The sequence below is a fragment of the Drosophila persimilis genome, unplaced genomic scaffold (assembly GCF_003286085.1).
Source record: "Drosophila persimilis strain 14011-0111.01,24,50 unplaced genomic scaffold, DperRS2 tig00000520-arrow-pilon, whole genome shotgun sequence".
NCBI classification, from domain to species: domain Eukaryota; kingdom Metazoa; phylum Arthropoda; class Insecta; order Diptera; family Drosophilidae; genus Drosophila; species Drosophila persimilis.
The window spans coordinates 4,944,166-4,969,477 of record NW_020825317.1 but is presented as its reverse complement, the minus strand read 5'-3'; the positions used below and the strand labels follow the sequence as shown (position 1 = coordinate 4,969,477).

Here is a 25,312-nt window from a genome sequence, read left to right as displayed (position 1 = left end):
TGTTTAGTTACAACGAATTATTATTTTGAGAAGAAATCGATAGCAAGCGATATCCGATAGAAAACAGTCGATGCATATGCGATAGCGATAAAGATAAGATAAAGGAGCATGAGCATAACTGCCTCCCCCCACAGTAGGTAAATTCAAGTAAATTGTTCGTAAAAACGTCCTTCTGGTGCATCATAATGCAGTCCTTTGGCCAGTGTGCAAATGAAGTCAACAACTCGAAGCGACTGGAAAGCCTCTGTCTCCTATCTATCCTCCCTAGCAGCACAACACTGCACAGAGCACTCGCCCCACGCATGCGCCTGTCAAAGTAGCCCGCGTACGATTTAGGGCGGAAACGCTTTTCTGATGTAGATATACCAGAAATATTTTTACTCTTCTGCTGTTCTACTGTGGCGGTGGCTGTGCTGCTTAGTGCTACGTTAAATCGCATCGAACGGTTTTTAAAAGCGGTCGCATACGACGGCTCACACGGTAAGCTTCCCGACCTGGGTACCCCCGGATGGTCCATGGCCTCCCCTGTATTAATTTTTGGGAGCGTTTAATAAATGCCCAGTGCGTGTGGCACACCGAAACGGTAAGGCATCCCAGCCACAAAAAAACCACCGGCCCACTCGCGTTGTGTGTGTGTGTGTGTAGTGTGTGCCACTAAACTTATAACGGATTCCCACTTGCCACTTGCATTCTTCGTGCAACATATACATCTCTGTACATACCTCGGTACTTGGGGTACACACATACACAGAGGAGGGCCCGGGGCTCGAGCCCGGGACCCCCTATGGGGCGGGCGGCCTGTTCCAGGTGTATAGAATATTTTGTGCCGCTGAAAACTATGTAAAATAAAGCCGAGAACTACATAGTTGTTTGCAGGTATACGTGGATGAATGTGTATTAAGTTCAGGCGGCTACACTTTCCCGTACATATGTATGTACATAAATACATATACGTATGTATGTACATTCGCCAAAGAGCGCCGTCTTTGGGGGCGGAAGGGAGCTGGGCTGCAAGTGTGAGTGCGGATAGAACGCCGCACCTAAATCTAATCAAAAATTCTTTCAGTAAACCGACACCAACGCAATTTTATATACATAGGCACATATTTAAGTGCATATTGTACGTATGTACATAGGTATGTATGTACATACATATTTATGTATAGATATGCATTGAAAAGTGTACCACCAATGCATATTGTATATGTTCACGATGTATATACATATGTACACCTAAGTATATGCAACACCCATATAAACATACATATACCACACTTACATAGTTACATGCATGGTTGATCGACAGGAGTTCGTTCTGAATGGAGCTCAATTTTTAGGACCTCCTTTAAAAGTGAGCTTTAAGATCAAACAAACATATTTCAAATGCATCTTAATGCTTTTAATGGTAATGCCAAAACTGTTTCCGCTTGAAGAACTCTCTAAAAACTTAAAAATTAACAGCCCGAAAATAACTAAATTCTTGTGCGTTGCGTTCTTGCGACAACAAAACAAGTGCATAATAATGCGTATATTAGCATAGTTAATACAATATTTGGGACTGTAATATACACTAGCGCTTTACGCGTCATGCGGCAGCGCCCCTCGTTGCGTTTCGCCAGGACAACTTGATAGTGCAGTCATTGTACATTTTTCAGCTCAAACTTCGTAGCTTACATAATTGTACATATTTTAGTGCAATAACTATTCAAAAACGATTTACCATTCAGACCTTTAAGATGATGGCCCCCGAAACTCAGCTGCAGATCAGCAGAACTCCTGAAATTAGCACATATGTACACTGCTCACAAACGAGGCGATCTCAAGCTATGGGGGTTGAGCTAAATTAGTAATGCAGAAGGTTATCCGACCAAAGAAATCCAACCTTAACCTTATCGCTTGTTGTTTTCAACTCAATTTGCAGCTCCCCATCAAAGAACACACATCGAAAAGGACAGGACACTATCACAAAATGTTGATACGCTGGAAGAGTAAAGATAAAAGCGCGTCCGCAAATCAAAATGCCTGCGGCAGCAACAGTTCATCATCAAAAAAGAAACGCAAGGGACGAGAAGGCGGTAAGTAGACGGAGCCGTTAGTAAAAAGGATGAAGAACGTCCTAACGCGTGCTCGCTATATGTGCAGTGCTGAAAAACGCAGTGCAAAACTCATCTGTGTTTATTTCCATTTCAGAAGAAGACTGGCAAAATGAAAACAAATCCGGACGAATGCCGCCAAATGAACAGGGTAAGTGCCAGATTTCTTAAACATCCTGTTATCTGGTTCCGCTACTGATCTGTCTGTCTGTTTTATTGCATTTGAAAGGAGGCGGTGACGAACGACGACGCGCCATGCGACGCGACGACCCCAGGCGCCACACACTTGGCGGAGACATAATGGTTTACGGTGGCTCACAGCATCCGCACGCACATCAAATGGCCCCTCAACAGCAGCGCGCCATGGACCTGGAGGTAAGCTTTGGAAAAAAACATAAGTATGCCACAATATTTGCAATGATTTGGATGGATATTCCCAGATGAGCACACGCGCTCAAAAGAACAAAAAGAATCAGCCAATGCGTGGATATGCTCCAGTCAATCAGGGCCCGTTGTTTGACGACGATCCGGGGATTATGTCCGAGGTGGAGACTGCAAGTACCGGATTTCGTCGTGGCGGGAAGCAGCGCTCTTCTCTGCCTGTGGTGCGCACTCCTTCAAAGACACTCGAGCGGCCATTGGGACTGGTTTTTCTGCAATACCGCTCGGAGACAAAGCGAGCACTGCTACCAAACGAGATCACCTCCATTGACACGGTCCGTGCGCTGTTTGTGCGGTCTTTTCCGCGCCAATTGACCATGTCGTATTTGGAGGGACCCAACGTAAAGATCTACATACACGACGCCAGCAAGGACATGTTCTACGAGCTGGAGGATGTGCGCTCCCATCTTCGCGAAATCCGCGACCGCTCTGTGCTGCGCCTCTTCGAGTCCACAGAGGTGGCAGCACCACCACAGATCTTGCCCGGCGGTCCCGGGATACCCCAGCCCCTGCCCCAGTCTCAGGCACCGGCCAACTGGGATCAGGACCAGAGCTACTTCAGCGAACCGGAATTCGATTCGGACTACAAGCACCAGCACATCCACAAATCCAAGGTGAGCAGGAGGGCGGCCTCGTTTAAATAATCTTTTTTTTTATTCAATATCACCGCGTAGTTGCTAGAGGTTTTTGTGAGGATGCGGATAGAGTGGGTCATGTCCATGAGCGAGTCAAGGATCGTTGGGGAGCCTCCACTTCCTCCACTCTAAAGCGTTGACTCCCACATGGACATGCACGCGGACAAGCGGAATCGGAATCACACACACCGAAATGACAGACACTCGTATATACAAAAAAACAAAACAAAAAGAAGGGGGTCTATGGTACATGGACTAATCTAAAGACTGCTTGCCACAGGTGGCAGGTGGCGACCAGAACTAGAAGTTACCGCAGGTGCCCACGCTAAGGCCTTTGAGTGCGTTATTCATGTGCTCCTGAACCTCCTTCCACGCAAAGACGATGGCACCCTGAAAGGGCTCTGCATGGCAACTGCTGCAAATGGCCATGACGGCCTTGACCTCCTCCTCGGCGGGCTCCCGATCGTGCGTGCTGATCTCCTCCTCGAGACTCATCTTGAGGGTCAGATCCTGCTTGAATTGCTGGCCGCCGTAGTCGGCGAGGCCGTTATAGACCTCGCTGGCATCGGTGTCTGTGCCATCGTCTACCACGGATCCGTCATCCAACAGCACTAGTCCGCGCTTCTTCAGTTTCTTCTCATCTGCTGCTCCTGCTGCTGCTCGCTTGAACTGTATGTGGGTCTCAGTCTCGTCGATGAACTGAACATTCGCGGAGTTGCTTAGCATTTGGAAACGGCTACCTGAGGACTGCTGAGGAATGCCATTCTTTGCCGGAAGCCCCAGAAGCTGCTGTGCCACCAGACGAGAGCCCGCGTTGATCTGTCCGTTCACAAAGTTTGTGTTAAATGTGATCTGCTGCTGCTGCTGCTGTGCTGCATCGGATCCAGCAGCAGGCGCTGCAGCTCCATCGCTGGAAGGATTGGATGGATTGGCCAGGTTAATGCGCAACCGCGTAGGGATCTGGCCACTGGCCAGGAGCGTGTGCATAGGCTGTGGTCGATTTATCTACAAAGAAGGCCGAAAGTTGAAGCTAGAACCCCATCTATACTATCGAAACCGAAACTCACTATGGGTGGGGGCCGCACTGTACTGGATACCTCCTGTCCTTCATGATCAAAATGATGCACGTGGTGATGCTTGTGATCGCGGTGGGCCTTGCCGGCACTCAGGGCCACGCGATAGACCTGGACCATTGTCATCTCAAAGTGCAGGCCGTGGCTTACCTCGCCGGTGATCGAGGTGCCGCCGGAGCGTAGCTTTCCATTTGCTGGAATTTTATGGCCCACAAGCTGCAAAAAGAGAAGAGAAGTGGGCCGGCTATAAATTGGATTACAGCACCTCCTCGTCATCTCGTCATCGACAACGGCAGCGCGACGAAAGTAAAAGCGTCGGGGCATTGCGCAGCCTCAGAGACTGACTCGATAATTTTGCAATTGGCAGTAATTGGAGACGGGGCCGTGGCCAGCAGTAGCAGCAGTAGCAGCAGAGTGTTGTGTTTACTCACCGAGTTGTGGAAGCCACGCCCAATGCGTTCTGCCTTGAGCCAGGCCTGCCACTCGCCCGTCTTTCCATTCCATGAGGTGCACATGTGGTGCCACTGGCGCATTCGCAGCGGATAGTTGAGTCTTCATCGCCACAGCAGAAGCAGAAAAAGAAACGGACACAGAAACAGAAATAGAAATAGAAACCAAGCATGAAATCATTACCACGATTAGTCAGGTGGATTGATCGATGGATGTAGTGCAATGTATTCCACGACTCACCTGTACATTTGCTGACCTTTTATGGCCATCGAAAGGAAACTGGAATTTTGCGCATTCGCGACCCAGATTTGTATCTCTCGCGATTCCTTGCCAGCTGTGGATATATGGATGGAAAAAGTGGATCAGTGGATTGGATTGGAAATGCCATTGATGGCGATGATGATTGTGAAATCAAATCGAATCAAATCGATGCTGCAATAGCAATCCAACGACGATAGACCAACACAATCACAAGGCCCAGGGAGACTAAGGCAGAACGCATGCACCAAAGGATCAATGCCATTTATTCAGTGTTGCTTAAGCCCCAGTCCAAGCAGGAAGCCTCGGATACACGTTGCACAATCAGCGGCTCGAAGCCTGTGGAAGGCCCGCTGCCAAAATCCTGTTAGTCGTCTGTTTAGCATGTGATATGCATTTTATAGTAATTATGAATCATTCGTTGTTGTGACTAAACAATTTCCTAGCTGGTCACTGGCTGTCTTCCCCGCTTGTTAGCAGCTCTCTCTCTCTCTCTCTCCCTCTCTCTGTCTGTCTGTCTGTCTGTCTCTCGGTCAGCATCTGGGCCGCAATCCGGAAGCGCCGGCTTCGGCTGCTACTTGAATTGAATCTTTGAAATTATGTCAAATGCTAAAGTCAGGCACTAAAACAGTGGACAGCGGTACAACGGGCCAGCGGCCGACGACATCCAACTGGAAACAGGTAAATTATCGCCTTATGTAAGCGGCGACCGCAACGACAACAACAACAAAAACAACATCAGCGATGGGGCAGCTGCCGCGCTGAAAAATTGTCAGATATGAAGACGAAGAAAATCAAATCTTAATCTTATCTGAAAGGTAGCAGCTACTTAAAAGAAAAACACAATGGATGCCATTCCCCGCCCCGCCCCGCCCCGTCCTGCCCCGCCCTTCTTCGACAACACCCAAACAACCGGACACGACCCCAAAACAGCATCATCATTGACCATCAGACTGACTGTTTTGTGGATCGTCAACCTGTCGTCTTCAGTCGACACTGGGGACTGGCGGCGGTGGTGGGTCGAAGACTTGCATCAGGAAGTCGGCTTCCTTTCACTTTCACAGTCACAGCCAGGTGCAAGCGTCGCCGCCGGAGCGTGGCCCACAAATTTCGTTGCGCACAGCGAAGGTCTCTCTGCTGGTCGCTGGTCACTGGTCGGTGGCTGCCGGCTGCTGGCTTTGTGGTGGGGCATCAATAGACTTACGTCTATTGCCCCCTCCCGAGCTTATATAATAGTTCGAGATTGGTCACTCGTTGGGGCTCTTATTGTGTGGGGGCCTGGGCTCGATGAAGCAAGTCATGGTGAGAGGCTTTGACCCTACCCAACCCTACCCTACCCTACCCTACCCTACCCTACCCTACATTCATAAATCCAATCCGCAAATGGGCTGGGGCTGACTCACCCTCGTAGGTCAGAAGGACATGATCCCCACTGTGATTGGTAAAACGCATCCAGAAGCAGAGCGTAAACTGATCCAGTTCGGGCAGCAGCGGATTCCGATATTCCACCTCTCCGTCCTGATTGAATGCAAACTTTTTCACACTGCATCGATCGGAGCCGTAGAGCGGTGTGCGCGTGAAGGTCAGCTGTGGCTCCTTGTGGGCCTCATCCTCGATGCTATAGGACTCGTACTGATCCTCCACATGATCGCCGAACGTTATGGGATGAGCCACCGACGATGGATGATCCACACCATTCACAATGGCGGAGCGGGCCAGAAGAAGTTCATCCTCGCCTCCTCCGACACCGCCTTCCTCCGAGTCCTTGCCAGCGCCGAACTGGGCAAAGCTTGTGGCCAGTTCGTGACTGCTGCTGGCGGATCCCGGGTGGGATTGCTTGAGGCTGTAGGAGGCTGTGCTGCTGCTGCCACCGTTGCTGGCAGGGCCCGAGGAGACTGCAATTGGCTTCCAGGCGAACGAAGAAGGGCACACATTTAGCGCGAGAAGCGCGAGCAGCGGAAACAACAGTTCCGGTGCCGCTTGCCTGAGGATATGCCTCACTTCTGTGTACATTTTCGGGATCTGTATCTCGGGATATCTCTAACGAAAACTCAGTTCGATCTGCAACGTCTGCTTGCCGCGATGGATCGCACTTCACTAATCATCCACGCATGCGCCAAAGCCAAGTTAAGTTGCGCCGAAATCCCAGGCAGACCAAAGAGCGGCACACCGTTTGCACAGTGTTGAGTGTTGGACTGTAGAGTAGAGCTCTCAGCACACTGCTCTCGGGCTCCCGCCGCTCAGTTGTAACAAATTGTAAAATTGTTGTATTGAAATTGAAACTGAAACTGGTTGAGGTCTGCCTATCTGCTGTATGCTGTCTACTGTCTACTGCTGCTGCTTGTTGTTGCTGCTGCCATAACTGGTGGCACAGCGAATGGGCCAACCGTCCGACCGTCCGACCGACCGACCACTTGCACTTGCTGCTGCACCACAGAGATGACGGGAGCAGCATGTCGTCCCACTGCCACTGGATGATTCGAGGCACAGACATTCCATAATTGAACTAATTTGCAATCCCGATAGAACCTGAACCCCTTATGCGGCACAGACTCGTATTTTTTTCTATGGCCATGTCTGGACTCTGGAATACCAGATGATGAATAAACAAAAATAAAATAAAACCAATCATTGCAAACACGTGCACAGCCTCGAAAATAATTTGTGCGCCTAATTGAGGGATCCTCGAAATGAGTTCATTGGAAACAGGGAAAAGCTTTCATGTTCGATGAATGTTTGGCAAACGGTTTTGATGATTGACTGGTGGGTGGGGTCAAATGCCAATTAATGGGCATTAATCTTAACAAGTAACAAGTTGGCGGCCAGTGGCCTATGGCAAGTCTATTGCAAGTCTCTGATTCCGATTCCGGTTGTGTACGTGCTCGTGTGGACAGTTTAAGAGAAGAGAAACTATTGTTGAACATTTCGCTACTTGAACGAAGGCCAATTGGCAGCGTTGAGCATATAGAAATTCCCTTACTCATGCCCTGAGCCTTGTGGCAATTTAATAACATTCAAACCCATGTTTTTTCAGATTGGCAAACAGCCGGCGCCCTACTATGTGGGCTCATCGCAGACCTTGCCCCGTGGCATGTACTCATCAGAACGCAACAAAGTCTCGATGGGTGCGTATTGTAGATACATATGTAGATACCCTCCATGGAAATTATATTATTTTCCTCGACTATCTCTTTTTGCATATTGCGTTTCTTACATTCGGTTTTTTTGGGTAATAATAATTTCATAATAATTTTTGATAATTTAATTTTGATCGGAATCCTCCGGGGCTATGTGATCTGTCTTTGCTCCTACTCCATGCTCCTTTGATTTAGTAATTTCTTAAGTATATTTCTATATTTTTGTTCGCTTAAGTACTCCTATTCGTATCTAGTGAAACTTTCTATCTAAATATGAATCATGTTCAATTCATTAACCCAATACACAAACACAAACACATACACAAATACACATCCAAACATACACATACATAACACCCCAAAAACATACCCTGTAAAGGAGCGCCTGTGAAACCACTAAGATCAGTCAATCCAAGGGGTAGCATGGAACCCCTGTTTCCCTATACCCAGGATCAGTTATACAGCATTCCAGGTACACCAGCTAATACTACTATATGCCTTTTTCTAATCCAAAAACTTAGCTAAGAATCGTATAACGCTTTCTATGTACACACACACATTCACACAAGACCTCACCCCTTTTCCATATTCCATATTCCATATTGCATATTCCATTGGCTTTTGTGCTTGCGTTATGGGTTTCGGAATTTGAACACAATGTTTGACACACGATCAAAGACGAATCAGAGAGCATTAATTTTATCAGTTTCCACACCCATCAATCTCTTGAATTTTGAGTTTTATTTGTTCTTTCCCCTATGGGTTATTCCTAAATTCTAACAGAAAATATGCCTATAAATATGCATGAATGAGCAGCCCCCAAAGACCACTAAACAATTACAATCTGAGCTATGCGAAAAACCATTTTGCAGACGGCTACACCAGTTCTCCAGAGCGCAGCAGCCGTGGCAATTACGAGGAGCCCTACTATAGCCAATATGGGACACGGGGCGCTGTTGTGGCACCCATCATAGACGAGGAACAGAGGTAAGCACGTGCGTCGGATGGATTTGTGGCAGAAATCATTCTTATTTTTGTTGTGTTTATTCTGTACCCATAGCGATGTTGCCCTCACCGAGGATCAGTATGCGTTGTACGGCATCAAGGTACCGGGTCCCAACCGGATGGCGCATCGCGGCAATCAGATCTATGATCCCTCTAGGTGAGCATCGCCCAGCGTTGACCGCGCACCGCATTCATATAGGTGGCATAGTCCTGCTGCAAAAGGATGCTCTTGATGGGAATATCTCCCACTCCCTGGGGGCTCTGATTAGTGCTCCGTTTGCTCCGCCTGTAGATCTTTATGCGCTTGACATTCCCATTGTTCGAGGTGCTCGTGGCGGTGGCCACCGGATGGAAGTAGGTTGTGCCTTTGCTCTTGATTGCCTGAACGATCAGGCAGAGCAGGTAGCCACCGAACGAGAGAAAGGCCAGAGCCGTGATGCTGACCTGGAACAGGGTCTGCAGCTTGGACGGCTTCGGTTCCATCCAGGACGGCGCAGTGTGCCAGGCTGCATGAGAGCCAGTACTGTCATGGTCTCCCCTGCAAACGAGCAACTCACACGGGAGATTATGGAAAATTACGCAAGGAATGAGACGACCCACCGATCGGCTGCCATCAAGGCCATTCGCTGGGGCATAACGGTGGCAGATGCCTTTGCCTCAGGGCAGTCTGTGGTGGGGGCCGAGTCCAGGTCAGCTACATCTTCGCGGGGACTGGGGCTGTCATCAACAACCTCCATTCTCTCCATGGACTTTTCCAGCATCAAAAGCTCATCCACTTGAAAATTTGCCAGACACTGTGCGAAACGATCAGGTGTACTGGTCACTGGGTACGAAATGTGTTTCAATTTTCGGTTATAAGTGGAGTGCAGGGCCATGAGTAGTTGGTCAATCAAATATCGTGTGTACATACCACTGCAATAGGCCATGGTTCTGTTAATGTTGCTGTTTAAAAACCGGGCTGTTCTTGTACTGGTCCCCACTTGCATTCGACTGCGAACTGCCACTGCAACTGAGAAAGCAGTACGACAAGAGCCCCAACATGGTACGTCATTGCGTGCACTAGGTGAACACGGTGCACCAAGCATTTCGCTGGCTGTATTTCGCGGGTATTATAGACTACATGAAAGCCCAGCTTCGCAAGCAGGTAGTCTGATTGATGGATACCAGAGCACAATCAATCCCCTTATTGTTGTCCATTTGTCTTGATCTGCAGGGTGTCTCCAAGTCCTATCAGTCTAGAGCCAAGAGCAGCATTCTTTGCTGGTTTTGGTTTACGCTCCCATGCGCTAAGTGCTGCAGCGACCCGCGTTCCGACTTTGATTCCGGTGCCAGTGCCGGTGCCGCTGTCTTTTGCCTAGGCTTTCCGACTGCGAGACTGCGCAATTGGAGCGACGGAAGTGTGGCCCAGTAAATGCGAATGCGCGACATGAAAACACGCAATACGCAATAATTTGCTGATACGCAAGCCGCCAACCAGTTTTTGTACATAGATGTATTTTTTTCGTTGATGTCTCTTTTGCAGGCCAGAAGAATTGCACCGCATACGCGTGGAGCACATGGAGAGGCAGTTGGCCAATCTGACGGGCCTGGTGCAGAAGGCTTTGGTCAATCAGAATCCACAAATTGCCCCCCTGCCAGTGCCCACACTGGACTCCAACTATCTCGTTGTGCCATCCCAGTCCCAGATGCAAGGTACGTATATACAATCCACTCGAACCACACTCACAACAACCCGCCGAGCAGGGCACCACCACTCGATGTGTACTCTCTGTTAGATGTTTGTAGCCGCAGCTACATATATGTATGCTGGATTCTGCACACACGTATCCTGCACATCAACGCGTCCTGCTTGAATGCTTCTAGCACAAAATTCACGACTTCAACTGACAGCCGCCGATGGTCTGCATACTCCGTAACCCACAGAGCCCACAGAGACCCACAGACCCATATTCCCATATATGTATATGTATTTATTTAATTTCTTGCTACAACAAGTGCTGTCTCGCTTTTTTTCTCTTTTTCTTTCTCTATTATGCACACAGCCAATGGCTCCGGGGACGACATGTATATTCGGGAGAAGGCTCCCAAGTTAGGCAAGAACTCGTGCCGTAAGTGTATACGCTGCATCTCTGCCTCTGCAACAGCCGACATTATTCCATTTTCTTGCAGAGAAATCCGTGTCCTTTGAGAAATCAGTGTCCTTTAGCGATGACATACAGGGCCATAATCCCAAGTCTCATAATCCACTACATGCCGGTAATTAAAACTCAAAATGTTGCATGTGTAAATATTTATACTTTTGCAGAGGGTATTACTCATAGTCGATATAGCCAATGTCCTTTTGTTCGCCTGTCTGTTTCTCTTGTATAAGACCCAGTCCCTCAATTGTGAAACCATCTGTTCGCTAAGACTGCCATAGGAACGTTAGGTCAGCTTTCAATTAAATATTTTTGATATAACTCGAAGAGTATAGGGGTATCTTAGATTTTTGGTGGAAGTGGATGTGTGTAACCGCCAGAAGGAAGCATTTCCGAACCCATAAAGTATATATGTATATTCTAGATCATCCTTAATAGCCGATTCCGTATAGCCATGTCTGTCTGTCCGTCTGTCCTTATGGGCGCCTAGATCTCAAAGATTATGAGAGTAAGAGCAACCAAACTTTGTATCCAGACTCCTGTGATATCACTTTGTAACAAGTGTATTTCAAGATAAGAAGATACGAGAAATCTAAAACGCAGAATCAAGGAGACTAGAGAGACCTTGTCTTGCAGATTGCCAAATCTGGATTGGATCGGATCCTTATTATAGCCTTAAGGAGTGCAGTGTGCTCGCTCTGGCGTAGGGGAGAATGGAGAGAAAGCGGCAGATGTATACAAAAATAGTTCACACATATGTACATACATATACTACATACTCACTGAGTATCGGGTATAAATGCAGAGCAGCGGCACTTTCCGTGGCTCACAACGTTTCTGCTCTATTTTTATACCCGATACTCAAAATGAGTATTGGGGTATATTAGATTTGTGGTAAAAGTGGATGTGTGTAACGTCCAGAAGGAATCGTTTCCGACCCCATAAAGTATATATATTCTTGATCAGCATCAATAGCCGAGTCGATTGAGCCATGTCTGTCTGTCCGTCTGTCCGTCTGTCCGTCCGTCCGTCTGTCCGTCCCCTTCAGCGCCTAATGCTCAAAGACTATAAGAGCTAGAGCAACGATGTTTTGGATCCAGACTTCCGTGATATGTCACTGCTACAAAAATATTTCAAAACTTTTCCCCGCCCACTTCCGCCCCCACAAAGGGCGAAAATCTGTGGCATCCACAATTTTAAAGATACGAGAAAACAAAAAACGCAGAATCGTAGAGAATGACCATATCTTTTAGACTGCAGAATCTGAATTGGATCGTATTACTATTATAGCCAGAATCAAGAAAACAATTTCATTTTTTCTCGCCCTGTCTCTCTCTAACACACAGGTAGCATAGGCAGCTTTGCTTAGAGTAAAACATTAGCGCCTAGATCTCAGAGACTATAAAAGCTAGAGCAACCAAATTTGGTATCCACACTCCTAATATATCAGACCGAGACGGGTTTGTTTCAAAATTTCGCCACACCCCCTTCCGCCCCCGCAAAGGATGCAAATCTGGGGATATTCACAAATCTCAAAGACTATTAACGCTAGAGTAACCAAATTTGGAATCCGCACTTCTCTTAGATCTCACTATAAAACGTGTATCTCAAAATTTCGCCCCACCCCCTTCCGCCCACACAAAGGACGAAAATCTGTGGCATCCACAATATTGCAGATTTGAGAAAACTAAAAACGCAGAATCATAGATAACGACCATATCTATCAGATTGCTGAATCTGGATCAGATCAGATAATTTTTGTAGCCAAAAGGAACAAATCAATTTGCAGTGGCTACGCAGCGCGTGACATCACGCTCAGACTGATTTTCTGTCTCTCTCGCACGCACTCTTTGTCGTGTCGTTTAATATTAGCGGCGTCTGCCGGAGGAAAGCCATACAGACTTAGTATCGGGTATAACTGTAGAGTTGCGGTGTCCGCAGCAACTCACAACGTTCCCCCTCGTTTAAGGCGTATTTTTATTAGACTTTGTTGTGGTGGCATTAGTTTCCAACCAAATTAGTCCAAAGAATCTCAAAGATGCGAAACTTGTAGTAAATCAACTCACTTTTTATTACACTAAGCAATGGTCGTTTTCCAATAGCTACTTTAATAATTTAAAATATGTTAAATTTGCGCAAATGCAAAATGACCAAAATGTCGGAAGAAAGTGCACAATGACTTGGAAGACGCTGGACAATCGCATTAGCTAGACACTGAATTCATTTTGACAAGAGCATGCCACAATGAATTACTAGCTGTCTGGGGTTTTTCAGGGTTTCTGCCATCCAGTGGAGGGTTCAGCAGAGTATTTTTACCAGTCAGTATTTTATGTACTCGTCTCAGGCTGACCCTAGTATGTTTATACGTATACTAGGGGTAAGACCTCCAGTGTGTATATCCAATGTACAATCCCAATATGGCCGATCATCCTTATGGAAATAGGGTGGCTGGATTTCTCTTGGTGCACGCTATATGGGGCTGCTTTATGCGTTAGTTATAGGGGCTGACGAAAGCGGACTCGCATTTGTCATTCCGTCGAGCATTCTGCATTTCGTTTTGTTTATAATCGAATGTGTTTTGTTTTTAAGTGATTAGTAGCTTTTATTGTTGGGAATTAATGCGACTAAAGAACAAAAGTCTAAAAATACCATTACAAAAAATGGCGATGTTGAAGAAACAGTAAAAATGATAGAGAACTTTGGCTATTTATATATTAAGGAAAAGCCATTGTGTGGGCACGAATAAAGAAATGTATGAAAGGTCATTCAATTCTCTTAACAACCGATTAATTTTTTTGGTTATCGGCACTGTAAATGCCGAGTAAAAAAAGTGTCAAAACTCACCAATTCGCGGCTTTTTTTTTTAAATGTTGGTGGTTAGGATGTTAGGATTTAATCTACTCATCCAGTCCCCACAACCCAATTCTGTTGCGTACAAAGTACATTGAAAAGTTTTTATGTACAGGATACATACATACCTCAGTGTAACTTTATCATTTAGATGATATGCTTTATATACCAATTCCTTTCGCTCGCCGATTGACAAGTATAAAAATACATGCCAACGTCGGTGAATCGTAAGGATTCTAATTTTTATAACTAAAATTGTTTCTTATTTTTATTCTTAACATCAGAAATATCTAATTTTTAATTTGTTTCATAAATATTGGGAACACAAATTAATTTCTGATGGCTGTTTTATCCTTGTTATCTCATTAAATTTTTGCCAACACTAATTCGAAATTAAGAGAACTCTGAATGCAAGTAATTGACATACATACATATGTCATTTAGGGACAAAAGGGTTTTAAATGTAAATATAATTTTTCGAGAGAAAAGAAATATATTTGAATTCAATTTGTATTTTAAGAATTTATAATAAATAAAAAAAGGGGTTTAAACAATTTATTTCAAAAAAATTTGGTAATAAAAGTATATGGTGTTCCAGGATAGGTGTTTCTTTTCAATTAATAGTTATTTGTGATCTCCGGTACGAAGAGAATCAGAAATCATATTGCTATTCATCTGCAAGGGTATTAAAAGCCTCAGCCAAGAGTCGAAGGCTTTCCTTATTGTTGTTTGCGCATACTATTTCCATATTCTTCAATGCCCAAAGGTGGATTTGACATTGGAAATATTATATGTACAGGGGGGAAGGGTGCTTGCCATTGGCAACTTAGGCCTTGCATCCTTAGACACAATGTCAAGAAAATCGTACAATACCAAATGTTTCCCATTCTTTTGTCACGCAACTGAAACGGACCTGTGATACGGACAGCTGATACGAAACCTACCAAGCCGGCAATCAAGTCGTCCACCCTACCACGCACATCATCACAAGGTAAGAGATCAACCTACACAGCCTCTCCACATCCCGACACACAAGCCACGCATGCAACAATGACCACAGTTACTATCACTATCTCAATTTGAGTCACTAGCCGAGTCACTAGTCTGCACTCTTGCCGTAAATCCAAGTCAATTGATTTATTGTCCCACGATATCTTCACAGAGCGCGATCGCCTGAAGCCCCCTCCACCACCCAAGCCGATTGTGCTGGCCCAGACAGCACATCCCAACTACCGGGCGGACATAACGCTGGCCCCCGAGGTCTACAACCACCTGCGTGGGCTGCAGAAGAAAGCCAAGGACCTTCGCATGGAGGTGCGCACCCTGCGTCGTCTGTCCCAGGCCCAGGCAGTAGCCGTTCGGGAGGACATCAAGGGTACATTTATGCGCATTCGTGCCACTCTGCTGGCGAGCAGCGGCAGCTTCTGGGGCCATCAGGGCGATCAAGATGCCACGCGAGTTTCGCGCGAGGAGGAGCTGTACAAGCAGGAGGTCATACGCCTGGAAAAGGATCTCAGTGACCTCGAGGCGTCGGTGGAGAATTTACGCGGTGAGGTGATCAATCGGCGCACACGGGTCAACATGACCGCTGTGGAGGACATGGCTCTGGTGTTGAGCCGCGCCAGGTAACAAATCTACCATGCCCTTATGCCAGATGTTGTTGCAACATTTGTTGCTGTTGTTTTTGCAGCAAAACGGTGGCCGAACTCAAGCTCAAGTTTCCGTCTCTGTCGAATGGCTTGCGCTGCATTCTGTCCAGCGAAATGGAGAAGGTGGTGCGCGAAGAAAAGTTCCTCAAAGAAGAGCCCGACCGCTTGGAGTCGGCGCTGCGGCGCTGCAAGAAGCTAACTGGGACATTGGTGACGCTTAAACGGTTTGTAGCCGCTCGCTAAGTCGCTTTTCACGCACCCCTCCTTTAGTGGAGCCATAGCTAATCTGATCCATCCCCCTTTATCCACCATCCTATAGTTTGGCAAGCGTGCAGGAGCAGCGTCTGCCGCCCAATGAGCCGGCAATCAGCGAAGAGCCACCACGGTCTGCGGACATTTCGGCGCCCGATAAGGTAAGTGCAAAAGTGCAACATGCGGAAGGTCGCAGGGGAGAGAGAAAGAGAGAGAGAGAGAGACGGGTCGACGACGACCCCCGTTGTGCTGAGACAGTTACACAGAGCTAGTTCCAAGTCCAAAGTCCAAAGTCAAGATCCAAGCGAAATTTGCGATGCCAAAAGGCCCACATGTCCATATCCATATCCTTATCCATATATCGATATACTTATATACATATAATACTGCTACATAACGTGTCATGACTATATAGACATATGTATAAAAGTATTGTTTCCACTACTATTTCTATCGCAGAGATTGCATACAATAGATTGCTTTCGTCCTACCATATCATGTATCGAGTTTTGCTATGCTTTCATTTTCGAAACCACCTCTCACCGCGCACTGGAGCACTGCTCCAGTCCAGGCTCGTTATCTTCGTGGATCTTCGGTACTGTGGATGTACCACACGAAACACGAAGCTACTAAGCCCGCGACTGCTCATCTTTTCGTATCCCGTAGAAGTCAACTCTGTTCCGTCTGTCTCCTTCCTCCTCCGACAACGTCTCACTCGGAGGGGAAGTCGCTGTCATCTAATTCGAATGGGAATACTGATTAACGACAACAAGTACCGAGAGACCGAGAGTCCTGCTGTAGTTTAGTTTTGAGCTCATTTTTCACATCAACCAACAACCTCCTCCAACCATTTCAAAAACTCCTCCAACGGCGATTTATCATTTGAGATTTGAGATTTCTGTGCAAAGCAAAGAAAATTTATACGAATACAAAATAAAAATAACCACAGAGAAACCACTTACATAGTTGTATCGAAACTGAAATGACCTTGATTACTTAACTTTTATTCGTTTGTAGTTTTGGTTTATATATTTTGTGCGATTACCTTATGAATAAGTTGCAATTGGCTGTTGTTTATAATAAATAGTGTTTTGGTTCATCTATCATTTCACACCCAACCAACCAACCAACCATTCCAACTATTCAATCAACCAAATGCATTCAACGAGAGTTTCAAGTGTAACCAGAAACCAGAAACCAAATCAAATTGAATTCAATTACAATTCCTAGAAAGAAAAATGTTTTTAGTTGAGAGAATGTTACTCAGCAAAAGCAAAACGCACCGCTAAAAACACCAACGCGATATAGCTTCGCCGATATATATATATATATAGATAACCCTTAGCCCTAACTCCCTCCTACCAATCATCCTGCAAGCTAACTACTGTACTGTACTGAGCTTTTGCCTTTGTTGGGTCTTACACATTAGGTATTTGAACACTCATTACATACAACCAACCAACCACTACCCCTAAACCTATTACAATTACCGTTTACAAATGGCAATTACAATTACAAATTGCATCAACAAATAGTTAGCAAACACTATCAATATAATCCAAGTATCGATCAAATCTCAATCCTACTATCATCTCACCATAAGCTGACAAAAGCCAAACAGAAACCAAAAAAAATATATATATGAAAAATAATAATAAAAAACAGAAACAGATCACACAAAAGTTGAATTTATCCAAAGCTTAACGTCTTATAAAATGAGGTTTACCTTCGTTTTCTTCTTGTTCTTGCCTTTTCTCAAACATTTTTTGATTATCGTTTCCCAACAACAACTCTACAACCCACATAGTTTAACTGGCGATGGAGTTCAAACTTCAAAGAGGCAATTACTGAGTAATGACTGAAAAATCCAAATATAAAGAAAATTTTACAACCAAAAAAAAACAAAAACAAAACCGAATACCAAATACCAAAATGAAAAAATGAAACGAAAAAATCATAAAAACTAAGTCAATTTTCTTTTTGCTAAACATAATTTGCTCTGCATTAAACATACTAGTTTATATTTTGTATACTACTTACTACTGCTATAAACTTCTAACTAAAACTAATACTCGTACTAAAAATCAAACAAAAACCAAAAACCAAAAACCATATAAAAAACTCATCAAAGCTATCCATAAGCCACCAGAAAACCAGAAGAAACGCACCCAACAATCTGAAATCTGAACCACTGCAACCTTCTTCTCAACCTGTATACGTATACTAAATGTATACTATATACTATATGTATGTGTACCGATTTATACCAATATCAATGTATTTGTATCGCAACATATGTGTGTGACTGACTGTGTGTGCTCACCATTTAAGATCCCCTTAAAGTCCTTCTTAAGTCCATCCAAAAGGAGATCCACTTCCTGAGCCAACAACCTTAACCTGAACCCGATCCCGTTTCCGCTTTCCCGAATTCGTTCGCAACACAGCAACACGAGTCCCCTAGGCAGTGAGTAACCATGGAGGAAGCATTATTTAAGGGTCAGCTACTACATATATTACATTGTAAGTGCGTTATGTCGAGTGCCTGGGGGTCGATTTTTTTTAGATTTATCTGCTCTTCAAGCGCACTCAAAAGACAATGCAAAAAACCAAATGTGAATATTACCTATCATACGAGATTTGATCCTCTAATTACACACCACATGGAATACAAAGAGACATACCGATGTGATCGACCATTCAATCAAATTTGCGTCCTTCTTTCGTTCACGTAAATTGCTTTGCAAATCTTATTTTGGTGTTCGCTCCTGTCTTCCACTCAAATGTCCATATGGTACTACTCTCATTCTCGGCATTGTCTGGTGATTGTCAATAGTTCGAATCCCTTACTGTAAGGTAGTGGTGTTTGGGTTTGGGAGCAGAACAACAGAACCAAACGAGGCTCGATTCGAGCAGCTACCACACACTGCGTATAATTTTTTTTTCAGTCTCCATCCCGAGTCCCGGTCGCGTACACTACGTGTACTTTGTTTTTGGATTTCGGTCCCTCGAATCTCAGTCGAGCATTGCGTACGTTTTGCTTTTGCAGCCGTCTGACGGAGCAGCGGAGAAACCTCTCGGAGAAATGGTAGCATTGCCCACCTCTGTTGTAATGCCTAGAACCTTACTATAGTATGTATGTTTGTTCCATCAAAACTCTGCCAACAACCGCACCAAAAATGATCATATTTGAATTGTATTTGCATGTGCGGAAGAGATGCAATAAACTACAAGTACTCGAATCTAATGAACTTACTCGTAACATCGGGACACCGGGTGTACGTTCACATTAGGAGGGGGGCCTGCTGCTCTATAGTGAATGTCTGATAATTAATAGGCAGGAAGTGGCACACGCGGCATACATACATTCCATACATGCATACAGACATATACGAAACGATTATGCCGATATACATACATACAATTTGTACCCCCCTCTTGGTTTCCGTTAATTAAGTGTTTAATGTTTTATATTAATCAAAATGGACCACTCCTTGCGCTGAGTCGTGACACCACACACACACACACATACTCGTACTCGTACTCGTACTCGTACTCGTACATTCGAATCTATTTAATTTAATTTTTAATGATACTTTGTAGTTGAGAAGAGCGCATATGTGTGTGTATATATATACAAATTAGAGAATATGTATGTATATGTATGTACCCTTGCTTATGTATGTACACACCGCCACTTTCCCAATTTCCCAGTTTCCCACTTCCCCCGTCAAAACATCACCTGAAAACCTGATAACCATCCCGAAATCCCAAACCCAAAACCGAAATCTGTAACCATTTTAGCTGTTAACTATTAATCTCCTAATCAGACAATCGAGCGGCCAATTGAATTGCAGTCAAAAAAAAAAAAAAAAAAAACAAATATATGCAAACAGTCATCACTGTTCAGTCACTGTTCTCACTCATCGATTGTTGTCTTTGAAGTTTCAACCATCTATCAACCCAATCGCCCTATCAACCCATCATCAATCAAATCAAATCAATCTTTAAGCGTGTTGCCTTCTCTCACTCATAAGCATCAACACTCAGAGAGATAAGGCGAAAAATAGTTATAGAGAAATAACTATGAACTGTTAACTGCTCAAAACCACCACATATACCTATAGGCCACACACACACACACATACATACACACAGAACTTTCTCATATACTACCTGTATTATTCTGCATTCTGCATTCGGAAAATCGGGGTACAATTCCTTTTTGGATATATGATTTGCGTCTTTGTTTGTTATTTAGAGCTTCTCTTTTACTCAAAATGTATAAATCACCCACTCCTCCATTCGACCATTCGAAAGCACACATTTCCCCTGCCCTAAGTTTTCAAATTTAGGCTCCGCTGATGATGCCCTTCTATAAACCCGACATTCTTATATATATAGACCATATAGAGAGACTCTTCCAACTACAACCACCTTTGTACAACGCTTAATCGAATGCTTGCTTATCATGATAACGATGATTGCCTAATGTTTGCTGCAGATATGATACATCGCATCCTTACATCTACTATCTATGTGTATATTGTCTTGCAATTATATATGTTTTCTAATAATTGAATTTAGTATGGCACTGCATGAATACTGTTCTCTATGCACCTTGCACTCGTTAAAGACGCCACGGCCTCTGCCGCACTGTTTTTCTTTAGCTATGTATACCTGTATGTTTCATTGATGGGTTAGTCTGTATCAGATATGTGTATATGTATATGTACTACTACTTCTGACTACTATCTTTTGCGAGAATAATTGTGCCATAAGAGTACGTAATTACCATATATGTATCTATATGTGTGGTGTTATTCACTTCTTATGTACATAATTACTATACGTTGCCTTCGCATTTCCCGCCACCAGCGGGAGCCGCACATAATCGTTTATTTTACTACCAAATTTTCTGTGTGTATGTGTGTTATTATAGCCAATCCCAACACCCAGGATGGGGTCGTTCGCTATCAGCGGGGGACTCGCACCCGAAAACGCACTCGATGCTCTGCTAGACGAGCTCAAGACGTTCTCTAAGCCCATAGCCCAACAACAGCAGCAGCAACAGCAGCAGCAGCAACACCAGCAACAATACGAGGTAAGAGCATTAAGCACCATCCCCTAGCCCTGATTCCGATCTGAAACGGAACTCAAATGTCCCAAGTCTCTTCCTGTAGATTCGCCCCGAAGATTCGGCATCTGATGAAAGCGCTAGCGCAGAGGCCGCAGTACAAAGCACCGTCACCACGCAAATATCGCAGGCCCGTCTCTACACGGAGGCCAACATCAATATGCAACAGGCCACCACTAGCAGCATGGTCATTGCTGTGGCCACCGGCTCTGTGCCAGTACAGCGAGGCGTGCTCACCCATCAGCAGTCGCAGTCGCAGCTGCAGCTGCAATCACAACAACAACAACAACAACAGCAGCAGCAGCTCATGGTGCACACAAACATGGGCAGCTTGCGACGGCTGCATTCCTATCCCAGCGAGTCGGACAGCGAACTTCAGTTACCACCACCTACTGGGCCACGACCCAGCGATCCAAATCTGGCCAATGGTGGCGGCATCGGCAGCAGCAGCAGCAACAACAAGCCACCCGTACCCGAGCGAAATGCTGATCTGATAACGAAAGTGGGCCACAAACGCATACCGCCACCACCGCCGCCACGCACCAGCTCACGCAGTCCACTGGCCAGTCCAACCAGCCCAAACGTGCCACAGAACATAGCTTCCGCACCAGCAGCAGCAGCAACGGCAGCGGCCAATGCTAATTCCAATGCCCACTCAAATGCCAATGTCAATTCAATCGGAATAGACTCCTCGGTTGTCGCCGGTGGCGACACATCAAGCGGCGACAACTCCAGTGGCAATGAGTCCGGTAACGATCATGTGCAACGCCAGGTGGCACTTGAGATGCGCCACCAGGAGTTACTTAAGAAGCAAAAATTACTGCAAGAGCAATATCAGCGTTTGCAGAAAATGAGCAAGCTTCCCTCGGTCGATGTTACCTGCCCCTCGTCGCAGGACATGGCTGCTGGGGCCGGCGGCGGGAATAACACGTTGCGTAAGCTCGGCAGCGAGACAAATATTCAGCAGAAAATCGCTGCATTGAGCTTGGCCTGCGAAGCTAGTGGAGCCGCGGCTGCGGCGGCGGCGTCTGCCGCGGCTACCAATGGTGTGTTGGTCAGTGATGCTACGAGCGGTGTGATCGGCGGCGCTGTTGGTGGTGGAGTGGTAGGGTCGTCTGGTGCGGTCGCTGCTGCTGCAAACTCTCAACACCAAACAGCCACAACGACCACCAAACAGGTGTACGAGACGGAGATACTTTAACACAACTGGAAATTGGCGTGGAACGAAACAAAAATTGACATTTAATCATCACAGCAGTCTTCAGGTGGTCTCGGTTACCCAGATAGGGCTCCAAATCTATCTACAGATGTGGTCAATACAAAAAGCTACCTACCCCTAGATACTACTGCTCAAATAATTTCACGTCCGCGTACATAACACGAGTCATCTCTCTCAAACACAAAAACGAAACTTGAGTGTCACTAAAAACTTTTCCCGTATGTGTAAGGGCGAGCAGTAGCCCCTTACCCCAGTACTTTTGTCTAGCATCTAGCATTTAATTTTCGAACATAAATGTGTAACGTGCATTAATTCAGCATGCGATCGATGTATGGACGTTAGGTGTTGTCAAAATGAAAATGAAAATGAAGAACGAATACGAATACGAATTTGAATCGAAAATCAAAAAACTGTAACATTACGCGTGTAATCACAAGTTTGCGTATCCGCGTATCCTCGTAAATACTCGTTAACGAAGGCAACAAGCCGAATAAGATCAATGTTTTTATGTATGTATGTATGTATGTATTTGCTTACATCCGATGTACTTGCTGTATGTCCCCTTGTTGTTGTTCCGATGAAATCGCACATAAGCTATAAGAAGGTGAATGAGAAACCCCCCATGAGAGCACGAATATATTGCACTAGACTCTGTCTGTCAGCGGCGGAGCGGAGAGGAGAGGTTCCAACTTAAACCCAAGCAAGCGCTAAGCTTCAGTATATCCGATCAGATATCAGAGTCAGAATCAGATTTGCATGCATATTTTAATCTGTGTCTGTGTATATGTTAAAGTAGCCAAAGCAGCTAGCTGTCTATCCTATCTTTTAGGCCAGGAAAGGACCCATACTCCAGGTCTGGTCACACAACTACACGTAGTACATACTACTCATCCACAAAGTACGCAAGGCACAACACGGCACACAAGAACACATTATAACTAATTATTATGCATATGTACAGGATCTACGTATGTACGTTACAAATATGTATGTCAAAAGATTTTTATTATTACCTTGGTATGGGACGTGAGACTGATAGTTCTATATATATATAGCTCATCAAGATACAAAAATAATGAAAATATTTTACTTATTTTTGTTATAGAAGGCAACTAGCTAATTTTATCCCAATATATATGAATATATTAAAAAAAACACAACACATAAACAACATACACCATACACCATACACCACACACATATGTACATACATACTCCTTCCAAAGGGCCTTAAGTTGGATCAAGATTTGGAAAGGGTGTGGTTCATTTTGGACTACCAAAAATGTTATTTGTTTAAACGATGCGCCTATCAAATGGGCAATACATACATATGTAAAAATGTAACCGAAGGCATTTACCGCATTATACCGCAACATACCGTGTAGAACGTTAGTCTGTCCATATCTGTGTTGGTATATCCATCGGAAACGGCGACGGACGGACCGGACAACGTCCCTGCGCGCAGATACTTATTGGATAATTTTGGTTCATTCCTTATCCTTTTTAATCGTGATCGGGCTGATCAGGGTATTACGGGACCCTTGACTGCATATGTTATTAGCAAATTAATATGTTTTTTTTTTAAATAGTTAATTGAGAAGTGTTCATCCTAGCACCCTAGCATTTAAGTACGTACACACTGATGCATGGGCTGAAAGGGTCAATGAAAGTGGTTATATCTTGCACAATCATAGATTTTTTATTGTACGTGTTCTTTCAGTATTAAATTTCAGTATTAAAAAAGCTTATTTACAATTAATACACATACTATAACACACGGAATTAAGAGAAATTTGTTGCACCCAAACCAGATTCATATATGTACGTATGTATCAATTACGAGTAAAATATACCAAATCATTCCCCAAAAATGTTCGATTTTCGATGTCTATGAATAAGGAGTACGCAGCAGAGCGCAGCGCCAATTCCTTTCTTTTGTGAAAACGGAAACAATGTCAACGAATTAAAAATCCGTTTTCAAGCGTGTGTTAGCATAAGAACTCAATCGAAAATAAATAAAACACTTTAAAAGTATATCTGATACTCATACTATATAAATGAATAGGTCTATGATATGTATGTATGTATGTATATCCAATAGCTCAAAATACACACAGAGATAGAGAGAGAGCACTGTGTCAGGATCTAATGCTGTGCCGTACGCCCCTGTGTTTTATTTAGTAGCCCCAATTTTAGAAACTACTGTGCAATAGACTTGATTGCAAGACTCAAATGCCAAAACATTGAAACCTTAAGGTGCGCCGCTCAAGACATTACATATACATATATACACGAAAGACAGAAAACATGTACTTAAGTTAGTGGATTTATATTTATTTTGACCGCATTCGACGAATATGTATAACATATACAGTATATATATATATATATATTAACATGCAAAACTCACGCAACGAATACGAAAAATTTAAAAAATATATACATATGATGACTACGGAGATAATAAATAATGACCTATGTAAAAGGTTTACGCGATTAAAGGTCCCTAATAACACGAAGTCAAAAATAATTAAGTATAGTTAATCCCAAACGATATGAATGTGAATGTGGCAAAATCAAATTGAATGATGGTATTATATGTGCACTGTACACATAATTGTATTCCTTATAAGGCACACTCCAATCCACTCCACTCCACTACACTCACTCAAACGGAAATGTACACCCCTGCCCACACACACACACACACACACACACACACACACACGACACCCTCGCTCCTCTACTCACCAAAGCGGGTATTACGTATCGTATACATAAAGAACAATTTGGAGGTAGTAGAAGAGATGTGCAGAAGTATAGAAGTACGGAGAGGATGCTGTATCGGAAGAGTTCAACAAACAAAAATGGAAGCGCGTATTTTTTCTTAATAGTAATTATAATATTTAAAATCACAGCAAACCACAACAATAAATATCATTCGTAAAATGGACTCTTAACATGACTCTTCTTCGACT

At 44.5% G+C, this 25,312-nt stretch overlaps 2 protein-coding genes across 2 annotated transcripts; one reads left to right on the top strand and one right to left on the bottom strand.

Annotated features, from left to right (window-relative positions):
• Positions 1 to 398: 398 nt before the first annotated feature.
• Positions 399 to 25,299, top strand: LOC6596767 (coiled-coil domain-containing protein CG32809). The gene is made up of 18 exons (XM_026990097.1): positions 399 to 480; positions 1,922 to 2,075; positions 2,191 to 2,244; positions 2,323 to 2,468; positions 2,534 to 3,148; positions 7,985 to 8,075; positions 8,467 to 8,559; positions 8,960 to 9,074; positions 9,148 to 9,249; positions 10,615 to 10,784; positions 11,135 to 11,200; positions 11,262 to 11,348; positions 15,009 to 15,071; positions 15,243 to 15,705; positions 15,771 to 15,953; positions 16,049 to 16,142; positions 20,921 to 21,082; positions 21,162 to 25,299. Exons 2-18 carry the CDS (start codon positions 1,970 to 1,972, stop codon positions 22,314 to 22,316), a joined length of 3,765 nt encoding a protein of 1,254 aa, XP_026845898.1. The 5' UTR covers positions 399 to 480; positions 1,922 to 1,969; the 3' UTR covers positions 22,317 to 25,299.
• On the bottom strand, positions 3,170 to 7,375 carry LOC6596768. Its single transcript, XM_026990096.1, has 5 exons — positions 6,354 to 7,375; positions 4,933 to 5,026; positions 4,674 to 4,794; positions 4,237 to 4,458; positions 3,170 to 4,174 (listed from the first exon to the last, which is right to left on the bottom strand). Exons 1-5 carry the CDS (start codon positions 6,961 to 6,963, stop codon positions 3,470 to 3,472), a joined length of 1,752 nt encoding a protein of 583 aa, XP_026845897.1. The 5' UTR covers positions 6,964 to 7,375; the 3' UTR covers positions 3,170 to 3,469.
• Positions 25,300 to 25,312: the final 13 nt, after the last annotated feature.